Source organism: Antechinus flavipes, chromosome 4 (assembly GCF_016432865.1).
Source record: "Antechinus flavipes isolate AdamAnt ecotype Samford, QLD, Australia chromosome 4, AdamAnt_v2, whole genome shotgun sequence".
NCBI lineage: Eukaryota > Metazoa > Chordata > Mammalia > Dasyuromorphia > Dasyuridae > Antechinus > Antechinus flavipes.
In genome coordinates this window covers 370,175,041-370,195,241 of record NC_067401.1, presented here as the reverse complement: position 1 = coordinate 370,195,241, position 20,201 = coordinate 370,175,041, and the positions used below count along the sequence as shown (strand labels likewise).

At 32.1% G+C, this 20,201-nt stretch overlaps 1 protein-coding gene across 1 annotated transcript in view; it reads right to left on the bottom strand.

Moving 5' to 3' along the window:
* Positions 1-20,201, bottom strand: part of USH2A (usherin) — a 998,601-nt gene that overhangs the window by 601,746 nt on the left and 376,654 nt on the right. Inside the window, exons 22-29 of the mRNA XM_051996749.1 lie at positions 16,529-16,655; positions 15,970-16,071; positions 14,176-14,355; positions 12,839-12,969; positions 10,869-11,142; positions 5,906-6,109; positions 5,703-5,783; positions 1,839-2,033 (exon numbers count right to left, since the gene is read on the bottom strand). Of these exons, the coding sequence (XP_051852709.1) occupies positions 1,839-2,033; positions 5,703-5,783; positions 5,906-6,109; positions 10,869-11,142; positions 12,839-12,969; positions 14,176-14,355; positions 15,970-16,071; positions 16,529-16,655 (1,294 nt within the window). The remainder of the gene's footprint in view (positions 1-1,838; positions 2,034-5,702; positions 5,784-5,905; positions 6,110-10,868; positions 11,143-12,838; positions 12,970-14,175; positions 14,356-15,969; positions 16,072-16,528; positions 16,656-20,201) is intronic.

Here is a 20,201-nt window from a genome sequence, read left to right as displayed (position 1 = left end):
CTATGAATAAGGGGCAGCAAGAAGTTGAAGATGATTCTGAGGTTGTAAATCAAAGTGCCTGAAAGCATAGTGATATAACAGGAATAGGAAATTCATGGAATCATTCAAGGTATGTCCTTATGACAGTTCAGACTATTTTCCCTACTGGGAATAGCAGGAAACACATCAAAGGCACTGGATTTACAATATTTACACTATCAAACAGCATATATTGTTATCTATCTAATTAGAAACTAAATTTTCTTCTTTTGCTAAAATTCAACATTTAAATTCAACAATTAAATTTGGGTCACTTGATCAATTTTTTAAAAAATTATTTCATTTCATAGTGTATTAAATTATTTTGTAACTTAAGAAATTTACTTTAAAACTTTATCTTGATTTTATATTTTATATAAAACACGCTTCATTTTATAAATTATTTTATTCTGTTTTATTTAGTATTCATTTAATATATTTACATGATATTTTACAAAATAAGTATATTTATATTAAAGTATATTCAAAATAATTTAAAACTATTTCTCTTGATTTTAAATTTTTATTTAAAATATTAAGAATGTAAAATGAGGTACTTCTTAAAATCATCTATGTAGAATTGCATGACTATTTTCAATAACACTAAAATTTCTTAAAGCTAATCACTATATTTTACACATAATCACATTATTTCACTTTGTTATGTTTTAACATTTCTATCGTAGAAAATGAATTTTTTCCATTGATTCTAAGACTGCTTTGAAATATTAGGGTACTGTAAGGCTCAGTAAAGTAGAAAAATGCTGGACTTGGAGTCAGAAGAAATAGGTTCAAATCTGATTTTTCATCTTGATGACTAGCCCTGTGGTTTTGAATAAATTGCATGAATTCTTTTAAGCCTTGGTTTCTCAATCTGCAGAATGGTGATAATTATACTTTATCACCTTCACAAACTTGTTGTAAAGAAAACAATTCATATACTAATAATAGGGCCCTGAGAGGGTGTCCTTTGAGAATCAGCTATGAAACTAGGTATTTTAGTCTGAAGAAAAAACATAAAGGGGACTGGATAACTGAGAGCTACCTTGAAGTTATTGAAGGGTTGGCACTCATGATGATATGCATAAGTCTCAAATTAGGCTTAATAAAAGAGAAAATTTATCCAAAAGTACATTTTATATACATACATATATATATACATACATATATACATACATATATATATACATATATATATATATATATATAGAGAGAGAGAGAGAGAGAGAGAGAGAGAGAGTGAGTATATATGAATGTCAAATGTCACCCTTTCTGCATGCTACACTATGGCTATTTTGGATGAACTGACTAGATAATTTGCTGCTACTCAGACTTCTGATTCCCCCACTAATTTTTAAGTCTTAAAGGGTCGGGTCCAACCAGAGATTTTATAATGCAAAAAAATTTTACTGGCCAAAGTTTGAAGTCTAAAAAGTACATTTAGAAGATGGGAGAGGTTTGCAACTGATAGCTACATTTACAGACTTTCTAGAATGTAGTTACAGAGTAACAGTAATATATAACTGTTTTTACTGCACTGTGAAATATCATACCTAAATCTTTGGGAATAGAGAAAATAATATCACTGCACAAAATGAACAATGAATATTCTCTATCCTCATAGTTATTCTGAAACAATCTTCATGCAAGGAACTTGACATCCCCCATATCAGATAATATAAATTTATTTATACAGATAAAGAAACATCCTTGAAAGCATTTAAGAAAATATTTTCCAGCTTAATAAAAACTTTTATTCAAAAACAAACAAAAGCCAAAATCTTCTTTTCTTTAATCTACTCCATTAGACATTAGTTTACCTGTGAGGGAACTGGTATTGACAAACTCAATGCTGGCAGCAGCTACAGGAGGTAGATGAGGACCATTCTTATCATATGCTTTCACAATGTACTTCTCAATTATACCTCTGACCCCAACAGGTTTATCCCAGGTCACTTCAATGCTGTAACCATTTAGGCTGTGAGCTCTTGAGGGAGTTGGCACACTTTGTGGAGCTGTAGGATAAAATAGAAAATAGAGAAAATGGCAGTTCTGAGAAGACTATTGCCCCTATTCTTCAACTTTTAATGATGGCAGTAAATCAGATTCAACCATTAGCATAAATACAATTTATTAGAGTTGTAACTTTTCAGCATTGATTTAATATGACTGCACATCTTGAGCCATTCAGTTCAAGCTATATTTCAAAACCATCAAAACTCCATCTATATAACATTCTTCCTTGTCTAGTCCAGATTTTCCAAAAACATTGAATGTATCCAACATGTTTAAATATCATTCATAAAGAAGGAGGTGGATGGTAGGCAGCTAACAAGCTCAAGCAATATAATGATGTAACACTTTAAAGCAAGATAATTAGATTGTTATTATACAAAGTAGTTTGACACTTTTATATCTTGGGCACAAAATATCACAAATGTGATCATGTTCAAATGTCTGATTTCATTTTCTCAATTCAGTTTCTCCCCAAATTAACTAAAAAGCAAATCTCAAGGATTATATATGGGCACATTCACAATTGCTTTTTTTTTTTTTTGGTTAAAAGGAAGATGATGAACTTGTGAAAAGTCTGTGCTCAAAGAACTTTGTTTCAAATCACTTCTGATTTTTTTAAAGGAAGAAAAGGGAACTGGGATGTTTGAAAGAAATCAAACGCCACACTTATGTGGACATATAGTTCCTTAATTTATCCATACACTTTATTCATTAGATATCTCTTTAACAAGTCAAGATTTGGCTAGCAGCAACTTTATCACAGAAGACTGCACTAGGGGCACTGAGAAAAGACCCAAGGAACTCCATGGCAGGATGATGGATGATCGGCTTTCTATAAATGTATGTGGACTCCTGGGCCCTGTAGATGGATGATCACTCCTGTTTTCCCACATCAAATATCTTCTTTTTTCTGATTCTACTGCTTAGATGAGTGAAATAACAATTTCAGGGATACACAGTGTATATGAGTGAGAGAAATGGGGATAGGGGAGTAATTATCAGCAGTGGAGTTAAAACATTATAGCTGCTTATAAAAAATAGCCATGAGCTACACAATCAACTTGCAAGTTACAGACAACACTGTAGTAATATTGATTTTATTAGTTCTGAAATGCAGCACAGGGCAAGGTAAGGTACTGTCTAGCAGATGGTCTTCTCATAAGGGACATAGCAAAACTGACTCAAAAATAATTAAATAGTGCAATTATTCTTCAACCCTTGGGAACATGTAACTGCTCAGTGTTGTGGTCAGATTGTAAATATAAATTTATGGCATAAACATATGTGGTCATATCATTACTATAAACCCAGAGTTCTATTTGCTCACTTTCAGGGTATTTCTCAAAATGGTGGAAATGAAACTATGTAAACAATATCCTTTCAAGGTACCTATTTACTTTGCTGAATTCTGTTATAAGTAGGTGTGGTTTTTTTTTTTTTTAATTGCCTCCTAATAATGAAGAAGGGTTTCAAACATGTGGTCAGAAAACATGCAAGTATGGTTTGAACACAATGAATCAGAGCTAACATGGCACTCTAAAAGTAAGAGAGTTCAAGAAATCAGGTGCTTCTGGTATAAAAACAGGAGACTATTTCACCTATCTAGGATGGACAATTGCTTTGCAAAACTCACTAATTCTCTCAGGTCTTTCTTGTTTAAAAAATTAGGGGATTTGATTAGATGATTTCAAATGTTAATAATTTTAGAATTGAAAGGGACCATAGAAGTAAGGTCTTTGTCAGCTCTAATATTATAGGGCGGTATAGAGAGGCAGCTAGGTAGTACAGTGGATAAAGTGCCAGCCCTGGGGTCAAGAAGACTTTCCATCTTCTGAGTTCAAATCTGACTACAGACACTTACTAGTGTCTGCCTCTGAGTGAGTTACTTAACCCTATTTGACTCATTTACCCCATCTATAAAATGACCTGGAGAGGGAAATGGCAAACTACTCAAATATCTCTGGCAAGATAACACCAAATGGGGATCACACAGTCAGATATGACTGAAAGGACCAAACAAAAGTATGAAAGAAATATCCTGACAGCATAATATGGACACTTAAGACAGCATAAAGCCTGCCAATAAAATCCAGTTCAATGATGACTTTATTATTTATTACCTAGGTGATCTTGGGCAAATTGTTTTCCCCCTTTCCAGTGCTCAGTTTCCTCATCTATAAAATTAGAGGATTGTAATACATAATTTCTAAGCTTTAGTTAAAAAACTATGACTATTCTTTTCTGAAATTTCTCCAGGGATAAAGGACCTACCCACTCCTTTGGGAGATTAAAAAAAAAAAAGTTTCAATCAAAACATCTTATGGAAGTACTCATTTTCCCCCAAAGACAATGTTTCATTCAGTTTAAAACAGCTTTTTTTTTTCTAAGGCATATATGAAGAGAACAATTTTAATATGTGCCCATTTTCCTAGTATGGCTCCTTATCCAAAATGTCAGGTACCTACTGTAGTCAAATTCATATTTCATAGAGCTCTTTCATGACCAACCTTGAAAGAATGTTTGAAAATATGTTATTTAAACATATTTCTGGTCACTCAATCACCCTTTGTCAATTTTGCACACACACCCTATTATGGTAATAATGGTAATGATGATAATTATAATAATGATTAACTTGTTAATAACTAGCATTTATATAGATTCTATATATGCCAGATCCTATGCTTAGCATTTTATTAATATTTTCTCATTTGATATTTGACAAACCTATTGGGTCCTCCCCTGGGGAGTATGGTATAGAGAGGCAGCTAGGTAGTACAGTGGATAAATTGCCAGCTTTGGGGGCAGGCCCACACATATACACTTCCACAGACAAGGAAAATAATGTGTGGGGTTGATATGAAAGAATGGCTAGACTGGAGAGAAATCTTTATTCCTGGACCATGGGAAGGAAAAGCCATGAGAAAGAATGGGCAGTAGGGAGAAGAGAATATCATAATTAGCATTCTCTTAATAAAATGGAAATTCTATAAGGGGTGGAATAAATAATCATTTTATCTTTGTAAATTGTGTTTAAAATTTTGTTTTTAAAAAAAAGTCATTGTCTAGAATGGTACCTCGAATATGATAGATGCTTTGAGAGATCAGATTAATATAATAAAGATGTTAGAATCTGACCTCTATGACTCTTTCAGGTTTTTATAGGGTGAATTTTAACCATATTTTCCATGGTTAACCTTTCTCATTTAGGCCAATAATTTCTTCTTGCAACCTTTCTCCCTCCACCCTCCCCCACCTTGCTCCCCAAATGAATGTTTTGGAAAAGCCAAGTAATGACATCTGGTGGAATGTTCCTAAAACTAGTTAAAGCTTAAAGATTAACAACTACACACTCATTCTCTTACATCCCTTACATATCCCTTACAGCCATACAATTGGGTGTCCTCTGTATTTCTGGGCGATACTAGATTTATAAGTTGTATAAAATGGTGTTAACTTGCTTTGGAAGAGAGAATTTGCTTATCTGGTGGTTTCCTTATCCAAGATAATCATAAATCAAGTCCCTATCTTTATTTAACATAAAAGGATTTATCTTTGGCCTTTACTTGCCCATTATGTGTAATCCCAACATGAACATACTTGAACTTAAATTTATAAAATAAACACACAAGGAAATAAAGGAACACACATTGGAAAAGTGAATTTACCTGTTCCTTTTGTGCGCCCCCGACTCCAAACACTGCCTGCTGATCCTCCTTCATTTGAAGCCACTACTCTGTACAGATATTCTTAAGGGAAAATAATAAATAACAAGTTAAGAAGCTATTCATATAGACTTGACTGGGGGTGAGGGAGAGGAGGAGGAAAGGAGCAGATATGTAGCATCTAATTTAAGGAACCAACATGTTACCTGTAAATGGCTGTAGACCACTCTCATAAACACTCAGCTCTTTCCCCCGGTAAACCAGGATGGAGTCATTTCCCCTGCAGTTAACAGCCCTGGCAGTTGATAGGCATCCATCCAGATTGACTCTGACAGCACCGCTGGACACAGATGCCAAGTTAACGACAGCACCTCGTGTAAATTTAACATCCTTCATGCAACCACTGAAACCTAGCAAATAGTAAGGGATTAGTATCACATAAAGAGCTTGAATCATTAATTAACAATCATTTTTGTTGTCCACAGCACTACATGTTCTATGACAAGAAGAACTCTAAGATGTAAATATTAACTTTTAAGACGTGTTGGAGAAATTTGTTCCCTCCACCTCCTGATTTTATCAGGCTAAAAAAGGTCACAGTTCTGTTGTACTGAAGGAATAGACACTGATTACTATACATCTTCACTCTATAAGGCTTTATCCTTTTCTTCTCTCACAAACAGCAGTCACAAAGCTTGAGCTTAATAAATGCCTTTTGAGTAACTGTTCTGCAGCCCCACCCCAGCATTTTCTGTACATACACACTTTAACTCCTTGTGAAATCAAATTTAACTAAATGTGACCTTAGGGGGGGCAGAAAATTAACTTACTTGTACCTTGCCCCAGATTCTCTTCAACTACTTAGGCACCTAAATATTGACTTTCTGGAATAAAGATGCAAATAAAATCCTATGTTTCAGATACTATATTTGTTAAATGCCCCAAAAGGATAATTTATCTCATTCAATTATTCTTAAAACACTCTTCCTTAAAAAAAAAAAAAAGACACTTTGAGCACTCCATGCAAGGAAAGAGGAAAGGTCCACAATTAATACCCCAGAATTAATCAGTATAAAAGTTGCTTATTAAGTGTTTTGGAAGCACAGACTTTAACATCACATAAATAATTATCCTGAAAAAGAGCCACTGTATCCTCTTCTTTTCAATGAAGCATGTATGCATGTTTGGTCTCATATTCTTGGACTAACAAAATGACCCCTAAATTGAATGGGAATCTTTCATTTAGAGATGTATACCAAGGATTACAATTTAAACTTATCAGGAATTTTTTCTTAAGAATGCATATTTTATAGAATAGATTTCAAAATAAACTTAATATAGAAAAATCATATTAAGTTTTAACAGAATTTATATGAGATGAGTTTAGATTATTCAATATTTTTGTTAAAGAACCATAGGGCATCTAGTCAGCCAGGGAATAGCAGTTGCTTTGAATTACATGCTATTTTGAGTAAACAGACATCAGCTCAATGAGGTTTGACATTATTCTGCTTGGGAAGAAATACTGAATTGTAACTAAGAAGTGCAAGCACAAGTGGGTTGGGGTATCTAACTCCCCATCTTTTAACAAACCACTCTGAAGTTTGAAAGGTTAGAAACAGATGATTAACCACTTCCAAATTAACCATATCTGCTAAAAGAAGCAAGAGCAAATAAAGCAATGGTTAACATTAAAATAAAAGTTAATTGTGACAGAGACCAAATTGTTTTATTCAGCATTTATGCCATCTCAAAAGTATGTAGGTCTCCTAACACACTAAGTTTATGTGCTCTGTTTTCTTGTGTCTCTCTCTAATTCTATTTCTTTAGGCCAGACTGATCAATATTGATACACTAACCTGAAAAATATAAACCAAAATATAAAGACTCAAATTCAGTTCAGGGTAGCTCAAAGGAAAATCATTAGCTTGGAAGTCTGGAAGCAAACAATTTGAATCCTTATTCTAGCACAGATTTGCTAACACTTGGGTGAATTATTTCACCTCTGTCACAATTTCTGTATCAGCAAAAATAAAAATGGTAGAAAAGCCAAACATATTAGTGTTACAAGTAACATAAAAATAGAAGGGAAAAGAAGATCCATGGGTGAATTTGTAGGTATAGAATTATATTCTAGCAGTTACAAATGGCACTATTTTCACTTTGTAGCAATTCTCAGAATGTAAAGTAAGCTCTAAAAATACACACAGACACACACGCACACACACACACACACACACACACACACACACACACGATGGCATAGATGCTAGTTTTGTGACTGCCCAGGACAGCACAACTTGAAGCATCCTCACTTAGTGTGAAACTAGAAGTTACTCACAAAATTACTACAATAAAGGGCTGATTTTGCTATACACAATTCTGACAGAGATCTCAGGAAAGTCCTTTCCTCATTATAATGTTTCTGTGACTCATTCCAGAAAATAAGGATAGAGAGGAAAAGAAGAACAAAGAATTATAGAGCATCGTGGAATAACACATATAAAAGGATGATAAATACCACAATATGATTTCAAACAAAAAAGTTAATTGGCTAAGAAGGCAACAAGGTAGATTCTTGAATTCAAATTCCACCTGGTACATACTGGCTATGTGACTGGAAAAAAAGTCTTCACTTCTTAGTGCTCTAGGCAGCCATCTCCCTAAAATTAAGAGGCAATGGATATGTTGAGCTGCATTTGAAAAGGGAATTTCCTCATCCAAGTCTTTTATATTAATGAAGTCACACAAGTACAATCACTGTTCCTAATCTTATTCTTAGAAGGCAGCCACACTAATAGAGCCACAGAATATTCACCTACTTTATTCTGTGGGGGGAGGATAAAGGAGGACCTAAAAAAAAAGTTTTAAGTATTAAAATTGTTATTCTTAATTACAGAGAATCATAGTAAACAAGGGGAGAAAGAAATAGAGACAGAAAGAGAAAGATGATAGATAAATGAAACATTCATATCTATGCCATGTTATTATATTACATAGTGCTATATACCATGTATAGTATTGTTATATTTAAATATTAAATAATAGAAAGTTATAGGCATTAATTACCCATATATAGATCAAAAGGTATCTACATACTTTACAGATACCTACATATCTAAATATCATCTTTATATCCATCTATCTAGACACACATACACACACAGTATCCCTTTTAAATGTCTGGAAACATCTCTCTTTTTCCCTTTTTCTTCAGTCAATCATGAAGTTGAACATTTAATGGCATGATAGATATAGTTGAGGGTTTTTCTCTATCACAGAAACAGTAAGGTATCACAATGTTTAGAGCACTGAACTTGGAATCAGGCATAACTGAATTCAAATTCAGTCTCTGATATTTTCTAGCACTGTGGTCCTTGGCAAATCAGTTAATTTCTCAACTATAGAATGGGGATAATAATAGCACCAAGCTTCCATGGCTTTTGTGAGGATAAAATTACATAATATCTTTTTTTGATTAAGGCCTCTTATTTTCAAAATATATGCATAGATAATTTTCTTTTTTAATTTTTTATTATGGCTTTTTATTTACAAGATATATGCATGGGTAATTTCTCAGCACTGATCCTTGCAAAACCTTCTGTTCCAACTTTTCCCCTCCTTCCCCCAACCCCCTTCTCTAGATGGCAGGTAGACCAATACATGTTAAATATGTTAAAGTATATGTTAAACACGATATATGTATGCATATCCATACAGTTATTTTGCTGCACAAGAAAATCGAACTTAGAAATAAGGTAAAAATAACCTGAGAAGGAAATCAAAATTGCAAGTGGACAAAAACAGGAGTGAAAATGCTAATTACATAATATTTTTAAAATATATAGCAGTGTCTGACACATAGTAGGTACATAAAAAAAATTTTGCTTCCTTTTATGTTTCAGGTTTAATTATGTCACGCTTATCTATCCTATTCTACATCTTTCTAAACAGCATCTTTCTAAATAGTACATAAAAGATTGAAATGCAAATTTTATTTTTTCCTCATCCAGTGTTTTAATGGAGCTTACATACACATGAGTTTTGAGAACACAGAACAAACTCCATCCACAAATTAATTTCCATGTCTCCATATTTCTAGATTAAAAGATATTTTTGATCTAAAAATAAGTTTTCACATTTTATTCCAACATCAGGAATTTTAAAACTTGGAGAACCATGTAGAAGAATGTAATATTTTTAGCTAACTTACTCAAGTATTATTACTGCACTATGTGTCACTTATTCATTTACTCTTTATGATACCCTTAAAAAAAGGCTGGTTTGATCTTTTCATATATGGTCACTTTACTTAAAAATATATCAATCATCATGTAATCCCTAAATAGACAAAGACTTCTTAATAGAATTTTAACTATTCATAACATATTTTAATTTTTTATTTAGAGGAAATTTTCCATTGTTTTCATTTACTCATCTTTTGCTGTGTTTTGCTGTGTCCTGTAGTTCTAATACCTTTCACAGTTAAATAATAAACTCAGACTAATATTAGGAGAAAAGTAGAATAAGCAAATTCACTAAGTGGGTCCTTACTTCTATTTTTACAGCAACTTTTAAAAGTGAAGGAGTTTTTTATTCATGCTTTCATAATATATTTGCACTTCTCAAGTATATTTGAATTTCAAAAATTCAGGAGTCAGCTAACAACTTCATTTGCTTGTATTTTCTGATCAAACCAAAAGGGCTTGATAATAACAGATAAATATCAGTCTTGAGAAAAGAAATGTAAACAGGACAAATTTATGAATTTATGGCTATTTTGTGGAAAATAATCTATTTCTAGTTACAAAATGTAAGTTAATTACACATCCAAAAAGAATATATGTAGAAAACATAAGGGGAACATGTACAAAAAAATATGCAAAATATATGTAATGAATGCTATACATATGTGTGAAAGATATTCAATGTTCTTTGTACATGGGAACAGATAGGTGAACTAATACTATTTTCAAACAGCAGGACCAAACCTTTAAGAGAGTACTTTAGAATTCTTTTTGAGTCAGATTTCTTTTAGTATCAAATGTGTTTTTAGACTACAGCCATGATAGGACACTGACCTACCACAAATTCAGCAGGAAGACCAATCTTATGGAATGACCAAACTCAACCCATATCTATTCTTGAATTTCCCAAGGTGGCTTTTACCTTGTTCTAAACTTAGTTCTTCATAAGCATCCTGCAAGTCTTGTGGTATTCCTCCGACATAGACCGGGGAATTTACCATCAGTGGCTGGGCACTGGATTCTGACACATGCTTCATCAGTTCATTCACATGTGCTGATATTACTGAGCCTGCCTTTTTCACGGTTACTTTATTCCACTTTCCATCACAATAGGAGAGTCCCAACCATAGATCCACTTGTGTAAAAGTAATACGGGTTTTTAACAGGAAGCTCAGAATTCCGCTCTTCAACTCTGTCTGTATTTCAAATTAAAAAAGAAAATAGGTATATAAAAAGACTGGAGGATGTCAGCACAGAAGGGAGCAAAAGGTCAATTTCTCTGAAAGAACAAGAAATTCCACTCAAAGCACTCCATAAAAATGCTCACATTTATCCTATGGATGACTACAATGGCATATAATAAAGTTCCTTGCCAGCTTATAATTGACATCAAGAATAACAATAAGTCAAACAAATTCATATCACTAATGATTAAGCAAAGTATAATATAGAATAAAACAAAGTATTTCTATTTTACTCAATTTTTTTGGCAACAATTATAAGATTAAAGTCTAACATAAGTGACTGAAGAAAAAAGGATAGTTCAAACTATGGCTCTATTTCTATTGGAGTTTTTAGAAAATGAGAAAATAGTACTTCATATATCAATTTAATTTTGGGAAAGAATATGATAAGATAATAACAAAATGAAATGTCAAGCTTGATTAAGTTTGTTTTTTACTATAGCAAACTCAATTTCAACTTGATAAGATATACTTAGATTCTATATTTCAGTTTTGTTATTTCAAATATCTAACTAACATAATTGCTTCTTTGTATATTTTTAGATTAATGTAACATTTTCTAATATGAACTCACTTTAACAGTATTTTGTGATAAAGGAAGGTCTCCATACATTTTTTTCTCTCAATTTTGTCATAATGGTATAGTTTACCATTCTCTTACTTTGATAGTAGACAAATTGGAGACTAAAATTTAAGAAAGAATTGTTTCAAATGAAAAATATTAGCTTCCTATGGGAAAAGCTTTTCTGTATTCTTCCTAAAACTTGGCAAAAGACAGTTAAAAATTATTGATGGTATATAGGAGAAAAAGTTATTTGGGAGCAGAGAACATGATCTCTATTTGGCATTTTCTTTGTTTTCTTGTATAATGCCACATACACAGATAATCATCAATAAGTATTTGGGGAAAACATATAAAGGACTGAATTCTTGTATTACATATGTATTTTGTTATATATTAACAATATATATCAGATTTCTAAATCTTAGTTTTCCATCAGTTTCTTTTAGTTCTATAACAACTATATATTATAGGGGTTTTCTACCCCCATTTTTGGACATCTAATATCATAGCCTATTATAGCCTGAATATACTTTTTTTTTAAGAGGCAATTGGGGTTAAGTGACTTGCTCAGGGCCACACAGTTAGTATGTGTTGTGTCTGAGGCTACCAGATTAAAACTCAGGTACTCCTTACTCCAAGGCCAGTACTCTATCCATTGTGCCATCTAACTGTCCCTATACTTTTTAAAGAAGAAAATTTCAATATATATCCAAAGCCAAGTAAGACTACCTTTAGCATAGATTAGGAAATAAGAAAATATTTTAATTTCTTATTCTGATGTAAAAATTGGAATTTCCTCAACTCCTTTTCAACAAAGCTTTGTTTATTTTTTATTAATTTTCAAAGAATTTTCATAGATCTAAAATGTAAACAGATCCATGATCAATTCTTTGTGTAATAATAGCTAACCACAGTTTCAATTATCTGAAATTGAGGAAATTCCAATTTTCTTGGAAGAAAACTGCTCAAGTGATTACAATATTATCATTCACCTTCCTATATTACTCCTCTCTTAAATCACAAGGTAAGGTTGATAATATTAACAAAAGCATTTTAAAATAAATATTCTCAAGATTAACATACAGCAAGAAAATCTGGTCCATCCTTATTGTATACAAATAAAAGTAATCCATTCATTTGGTCAGTTCTGAACTTAAAGGTAATTTCAAAATCCATTCCTCCAGGAAATATGTATGGATAGAGTTCCAGGAATCCTTTTAAAAAAATAAGAGAATTTATATTTTAGAAAAATAGGAAATAATATAACAGTGTGTAAGTTGTTTCCTTCATTAGACTATGAACAACTTGAGAGTTTTTTTTTTCTTTTTCTTTTGCTCCTATTTTAATAATGTTTAGCACCAAGTAGATGCTTAATAAATGCTTGTGAACTATTGACTAACATGACTTCAGGAATAATTATTGTTGAGTAAATAGCACACTTTTGAAAAAAAGCAAATGAATAGAATAATACCCTTTGTAATTGAATTTTAAAAAGCAGGAAGAACATAAGACATAGGTCTCAAGAATCTGCCTCTTAAGTTTACTCCTAAATCATGACAAGGGCCATGTCCATTAATTCTTTTTAACTTTTTAAACATAGATCATTTTAATAGCTAGAAATGAACCAGTGTCTTTAGTTAATAAATAACTGACTAATTAATGTTTTATGCTATTATATAGTTTGTTGTGAAAGCCATAAATTCAAATAACTTTTCCCACACAAAAATAGGCAACTTGGGAAAATCCAGGAAGAGAGTGAGTTCTATCCAGAGTGAGAAAAATTGCTTCATTTACCACATTCCCTTTTTCTCTTCTTGAAGTGTGACTATCCTTTCCCAAACTTCCCTACAGATCATGGAAGTAATAAAATATGAAAGGAAAATAAGATGTTTTACCAGTACCATAGTGTGGTATTATTGTTATACATATTCTTTAAAAAATGTTCCTCTTACCCTTCCTATCCAAGGTTTGATAAGGTTCCCAGGCTTAAACATAAACCTCTTTAATCTACAATGTACCTAAAATAATACTAATAACTGTATATTTTAGTGACACTAGAAGCTAGATAAGCTTTTGTGGTCTAGCCTAGGAATTTAATTACTATTCAAAGCATTATTTCTATAGGAAAATACAATTTGCAAATGGATTTTCTAAAGGGGAAAAAAAAACTATTTATGCTGGGAAATATCAGGGTTTTTTTTGCCTGCATTGGGACTCTTAGAAGACAAATATATATATTTATAAATTTTATGTTTTACAGCAGGAATCCAGGCTCTGCCACCATGTTTCCTATGCTTAGTATTATCTGTCATGATATAGAATTAAAGTGGCTGAAATTAATTAGATAAGTGTTGAGTCAGAGGTATAAATTTAGGAGCATATCTATAAAGCATTTACTGCATTGTCCCTTAGGACATTACCTGTTCCAAGGAATTGTACACCCTCAGTTAGTACAGCAGGGCAACCCTCCCAGCTGCTATACACATTCATCTGTTCTTCAGCATTCTGCCATGCCAGAGGTTCCCAGACCTCGAAAGGATTGTGACTCTTCTTAAAAAATACATCTCTGAGGCATCCAACAAAACCTTTCTGGATTATTTCTGTAAAAATTGACAATCAAACACTAAGAGCAATTTTTTTAAATTAACAACTGCTTTAAAACAATGAAATTTGTAAGCAATGGATTATTTTGCAATATAATCAATACTCATTTTTTTTCCAAACTGCCTAACTTTGATATATCTCTAAATAGATCAGATGAATGTATGGCTCTTCTTAAAAAACACATTTCTGAGACATCCAACAAAACCTTTCTGGATTATTTCTGTAAAAATTGACATACAAACACTAAGAACATTTTTTAAAATAAAAAACTGCTTTAAAACAATGAAATTTGTAAGCAATGGATTATTTTGCAATATAATCAATACTCATTTTTTTTTCCAAACTGCCTAACTTTGATATATCTCTAAATAGATCAGATGAATATATCATACACAACAAACTGGATTTATTTTAGAATTTTAAGTAGCAATGTGTATTGCTGATTGTGAAATACATCAATATTGAAAGTAGCTAGAGTGATAAGAGTGGCCCTGCTGTGGCCTACCAAAACCCTCCTCTCCTAAAAATATGCCTTCTTTTCATTGGATTGAGACAAAGTAGATGATTGTCAAATCAGCAGTTGGCTAAACAAGAGGTAGGGCTCAAAGTCTCTATAACCTCATTTCTACAAAATTTAAACAAGAGCACTGTTCTCTCAACAGAAAAGATTTTTTTTAAATATATTGAAGTTACCCAGAATAAAGCTTTTGAAATAAATTCATTCAATCAATTCTAGAATGTTTTGTCTCTTCATTGATCATCATGGCCTAATCAAACAAATGATGATATGATTCTTTTTCTTTCTTTCTTTTGTTTTTAGGAGTTATCATACAATCTATCCATCATTTAACTGATCATTTAATTTCTCTTGTCAGGGGAGACTTTGCGGTTACACGCTTATATATATTATACATACATAATATATTCTATTCTTAGAATCAGGTAAACTTAGGTTCAAACTCTTACAGAGATAAGTAATTTAACTTCTCAGAGTCCCTTTATAATACTATAAAGTTAAGACAGGGACAGCTAAATGTCACAATGGATAGTCTGGGCCTGAAGTCCAGAAGACTCATTTTTCAGAGTTCAAATGGGACCTGAGGCACTTATTAGCTAGATAACCCTGGACCAGGCATTTAAACCATGTTTGTTTCCTCAACTATAAAATGATCTGGAAAAGTAAATGGTAAACAAGTTCAATTTTTGCCAAGAAAACCCCTAAAATGAGGTCATGACAAACTAGACATGACTAAAACAACTGAACAACAAGTTAAAATAATTTGATTTTATATCATTGAAAAAAGTATTCTTCTCAGGCGTTTACTATACTGATTATAGGTCCAGATCACATCCTCTGTGAAAAAAAAAATCATTAAAATATCCTTTTTTTCTCTTTTTTTTCAACATCAATTTTTAGAATATAGTTTAAATAAGTAGATACTAAAACGATGCCCAATTGTCAGTGATCTAAGAAGTCACTACTGAATGGATACAAAATATGCTTTTAAAATATATGACATTATTATTTAATCTTCAAAAACAGAAATAATTTAAATGGACTCTGTTCTCAATTTCTGTGCCTACAAATAATCTCAATCTCTACTACTCACCGAGATCTTTCCTGAAGTTAGTATAACCCCATGGCAATCCTCCCACAAAGACTCCTGTGTTTTCACCAATAACAGTACTGCCACTAGTTGCAGAAGAAGAGCCTTTTATAAGAAGAAACAAGCATTTCTATCACCAAAGTATCAGATGAATAATTACCAATCTTAATTCTATTTCTCAAATATCATATGAAGTGCCTAGTGTGAGAATGAAATTGTTCTAGACACTGACAGAAAGACCCTGACTTCAAAATATATACAAAGTTACAGGAAGTAACTTTTATCTAAGTAAGTTTGTTGAATAGAGTTCATGGCACCATATTAGCATTATGGGATTTTAAATGTAGTTTCAGAATAGCTGAATGTTTAGTATGTCGATGAAGTTTTGCACAAATGGGATAATGGACTCTTAAGTGCATGTTTCCAAACATATTACAAAAATATAGAAGGAACAAACAACCTTACAGGGAGTAAGGGTAGAAAAAAAGGAAAACAGAAATAATAAACTGTAGCAACACTATATCAATAGCACTAGTGAAAAAATGTTTTGTAGAGTACTCACCTATGAACTGGCCATCAACAGTTATCTGTCCCAAAGCCTGATGCCTCGTAGCTATCACCTGATGCCACATACCATCATTATATTGTTTTCCATTATCATTAGTAGTAGTAACTACAACTGCAGATCCCTATAAAGAAAAACTTAAATTCTATATCAAAATAAATACCTCAACAATATAATCATGATACCCAAGTATAGGTTGTAAAAGAGAGCTTAGAATAAGAATCTGGATTTAGCCCAAATGCTACCAGGAATAAAAAGTCTTTTGCAATGTGCTTCTTTAAAGATGATTAAAAAAAAAAACCAAAAAAAAAACAACTTTGTTTCTCACAAGAGCCACCTGCATTATCTTACTCAAAAATAATTGGGATTTCCTATCCCAATCTGAAATCATAAGACAATTATTTTTTCTATATGGATTTTGAATTTTTCTTGTGGCATCCAAAGAGGAAAACTGTGTATACAAATCTATAATAGTTAAAATGACTTAGTTGCTCTGGGAACAGTATTGTTGTCACTATCTACAATATTCTCTTCATTCTGTTAATTTCATATTTGATTATTTCATGTAAGTCTTTTCATGTTTTTTCTATGATTGTTGTGTTCATCATTTCTTATAGCATAGTGATATTCCATCACAATTATACACCACAACTTCTTCAGCTCTCTTTCTCAGTGTTAAGATGTAATTCAATTTCAGCTCTGAATGAGAAATACTTACTGCTAGATTATTTCCTCTCAACTTGATTTCTCTACTACTAATGAAATAAAATTTCCTATTTAACATTAATGCTAGGAGAAGAACAGGAAAAAATGGTTTAAACTTAAGAATGCGGTAAACTCTATAAATATGTAACATCTTTACTATCAATACACTATGATAATCATAGTAAGAATATGTCTTATGAAGAGGCAAGTTCCCTGGATGATAATTACAAAAAAAATGAAAAATAAGGAGTTTAGCAGAAGGGAAAGATTATGAGAAAGCTGAGAATAAAAATGTTCAACCCCATGGGATAAACTTGAAAGAATTATGATCATTTTAGAAGAAAAAGCTAGTAAAAATAAATAAATTAAAGCTGTTTCCACCATAAAGTTATCATTATTTCCTTCTCTTCTTAGAGATGATAAATTCTAGGAGCAAAGTTTAACATAATTTGAACATAAAATATATTGTTTTCTCTTAATAATCCTTAAATTCTGTTAGGTGACAAACCTCTGTCTAGTGGAGAATTGGAAAAGTATATGTACAATTTATTAAATTGTATAAAAATTATTAAAACTATCCAGAATATTTTTAACCAACTCAAGTGTTCTTTATACTACATTTATGTTAGGTGAAGGGAAGAAAAAAATCTCAATGTAGCATGGCTGAAATTTTTTATTAAGTCAAAGATTATGCTATTTTACTTAAAAGTTATTGAGGGCCTGTTTCTTCAAAAAGTCATTCACTCTTATTAGATAGTACACAAAAGGCTATACACATAAAAGATTAAATTCACTCCTTCCACATGTTCTTTAATTGGCTCCTGTCAGTCCTCATATTATGCATGAGAACATATATGACATACAAAATTTAATATTACAGAAAAGGTTCTAATTTCCCATGAGCATAAGCAGGATGCTTCTTCCAGTGACCATCTACCAACTTTTAAAGATGTTTAGAACAAATGATCCATCAAGAAGTCCACTCTCTGTCCCTTGGGTATCTTATAGGTTGACTTTTCTTATATTGTTTCCCCCACACACATACGATCTTTTATTGTCTTCACTCCTATTTCAACATTTTAATATTTTACAAACACACATTTCATTATCGTAGTTTAATAATTAAAACCAGAACTGGTGTCGTGCCCAATTAATGTGCCCTGGTAGCATGCCCATTAGTTTTTCCATTAGTGAATTCAACAATACTAATGGGATTACTAGCATGGGATGCTAATTGGGCGTGACATAAGAAACTGGCTTACTTCTTAGCATACCCTTGCTAATGATGAAATTAATGAGCATTTTATTAAATGCTGTCTCATCAAAGTGTACTTAGTTAGCGTTAAAATTGTTACAAACGATGCTGCGTTCTAAAGATCAGGTGTCTGAGTAAGTGGTTCTTCATATTATGTTTGGCAACAATCTGAAGTATTAATAGTTCTCTACATCAGAAGCCACTCTTATCTGGGGGGAAAAAAATCCTGCTATGTCACTCTACATCTACTAGTCAAACTTGGCTTCTGTTTAAAAAAAAAAAAATTTGGAATGTTGTTTATAGGTATTGATTGCAAACTTTTTTCCCTAATTGAGATTGTGGGAATAGTTCTGTGATAAATTCTGGCCCCACTTTAAACAGTTCATACTCTTCCATTAGAAAGTCATTAAACTCTATATATAGTTTATATTTAGATGTGTTTTAAGACTCACTTTTATAGTCTTCTACTAAGTAAAATCAAAACCTGATTTGATTTTCTTGGTAAAGTTACTATACTGAAAGCTTTCAAATGGTAACCATGAGCCATTACCTAATCAATAAAATATCATTGAATCAAGTAAACACAGAATGGAAGTTACCACAAAGTTAATAAAAGAAAACCTAGGAAATTATAACTGATTGCTATGATCTCAAAATTAAATATTAGAATAATAAAAAGATGGAATGGAGATTTCCTCTTTGTTTCTTTTACCACTAGTTTCAAGTTTGAGATCCACAACATGCAGTCATGGAAATTTAAATTTTTGTTCATTAGTTAATTATTGTATTACACTGAATTTAGCCAAAAGTATTTCTTCCCTTAAAAATTTGCACATGTATTTTGATGCAAAGCTATTTAGCAAATATTAAGAGATCAAAATCAGTTGCATCACACAGAAAATTTTAAAAGTTAAGAATTCAAAAGAACAGAAATTAGGATCATAGTTTCAGTTCTAGATATGATCTGAAAGCTAGATTGTCACATATTCTAATGAATAACTGAATAATTTCTTCTGTCATATATTAGCTAGATGGCACGATGGATAGAATAGTTAAGAAAACTCATCTTTCTGGGTTCAAATTCTACCTCATTCACATACCAGCTGTTTGAGCAGTGTGATCCTAAGCAAGTTACTTAATTTTAATTGCTTCAGTTTCCTCATCTGCAAAATGAGCTACAGAAGGAAATGGCAAACCATTCCAGGATCCTTTTTAAGAAAATTTCCAATGGGGTCATAAAGCATCAGACAGAACTGAATAATAACAACCAGATACCAGACAAGTGGTTGTCTATTGGAAGACCTCTAATAAGAGAAAATCTGATAGAGTGTGAGATATTGCACCCATAATAGAACTGAATGAGATGGAGTGAAATCTCTAAAAGACAGTTGTGAAAATCGAATAAGGCTTCATCTATCTCAGAATTGGAGTAGACCTGAAGGTAGTTTTTTGGGTATTGGCCCAAGGACATACCTGCTTCCCCTGCCTGGTATTCTTCCATGACATCATTTCCTTCCTACCTCAATCAAATATGGGCAATTATGTACTTATTGGCCAAAGTTCAATTTCCTGGGTAGTTCCCCCTTTAGAATTGGCTTCTTGTCCAATGAGCATGAGGATCAGTGGTGGGAGAGGTATTTGATTAGGAGCTGTTTAAACTGTTGACCTGTCTCCACAAGTGCCTCCTCTTTTCTATTCCTTGTTTGACTG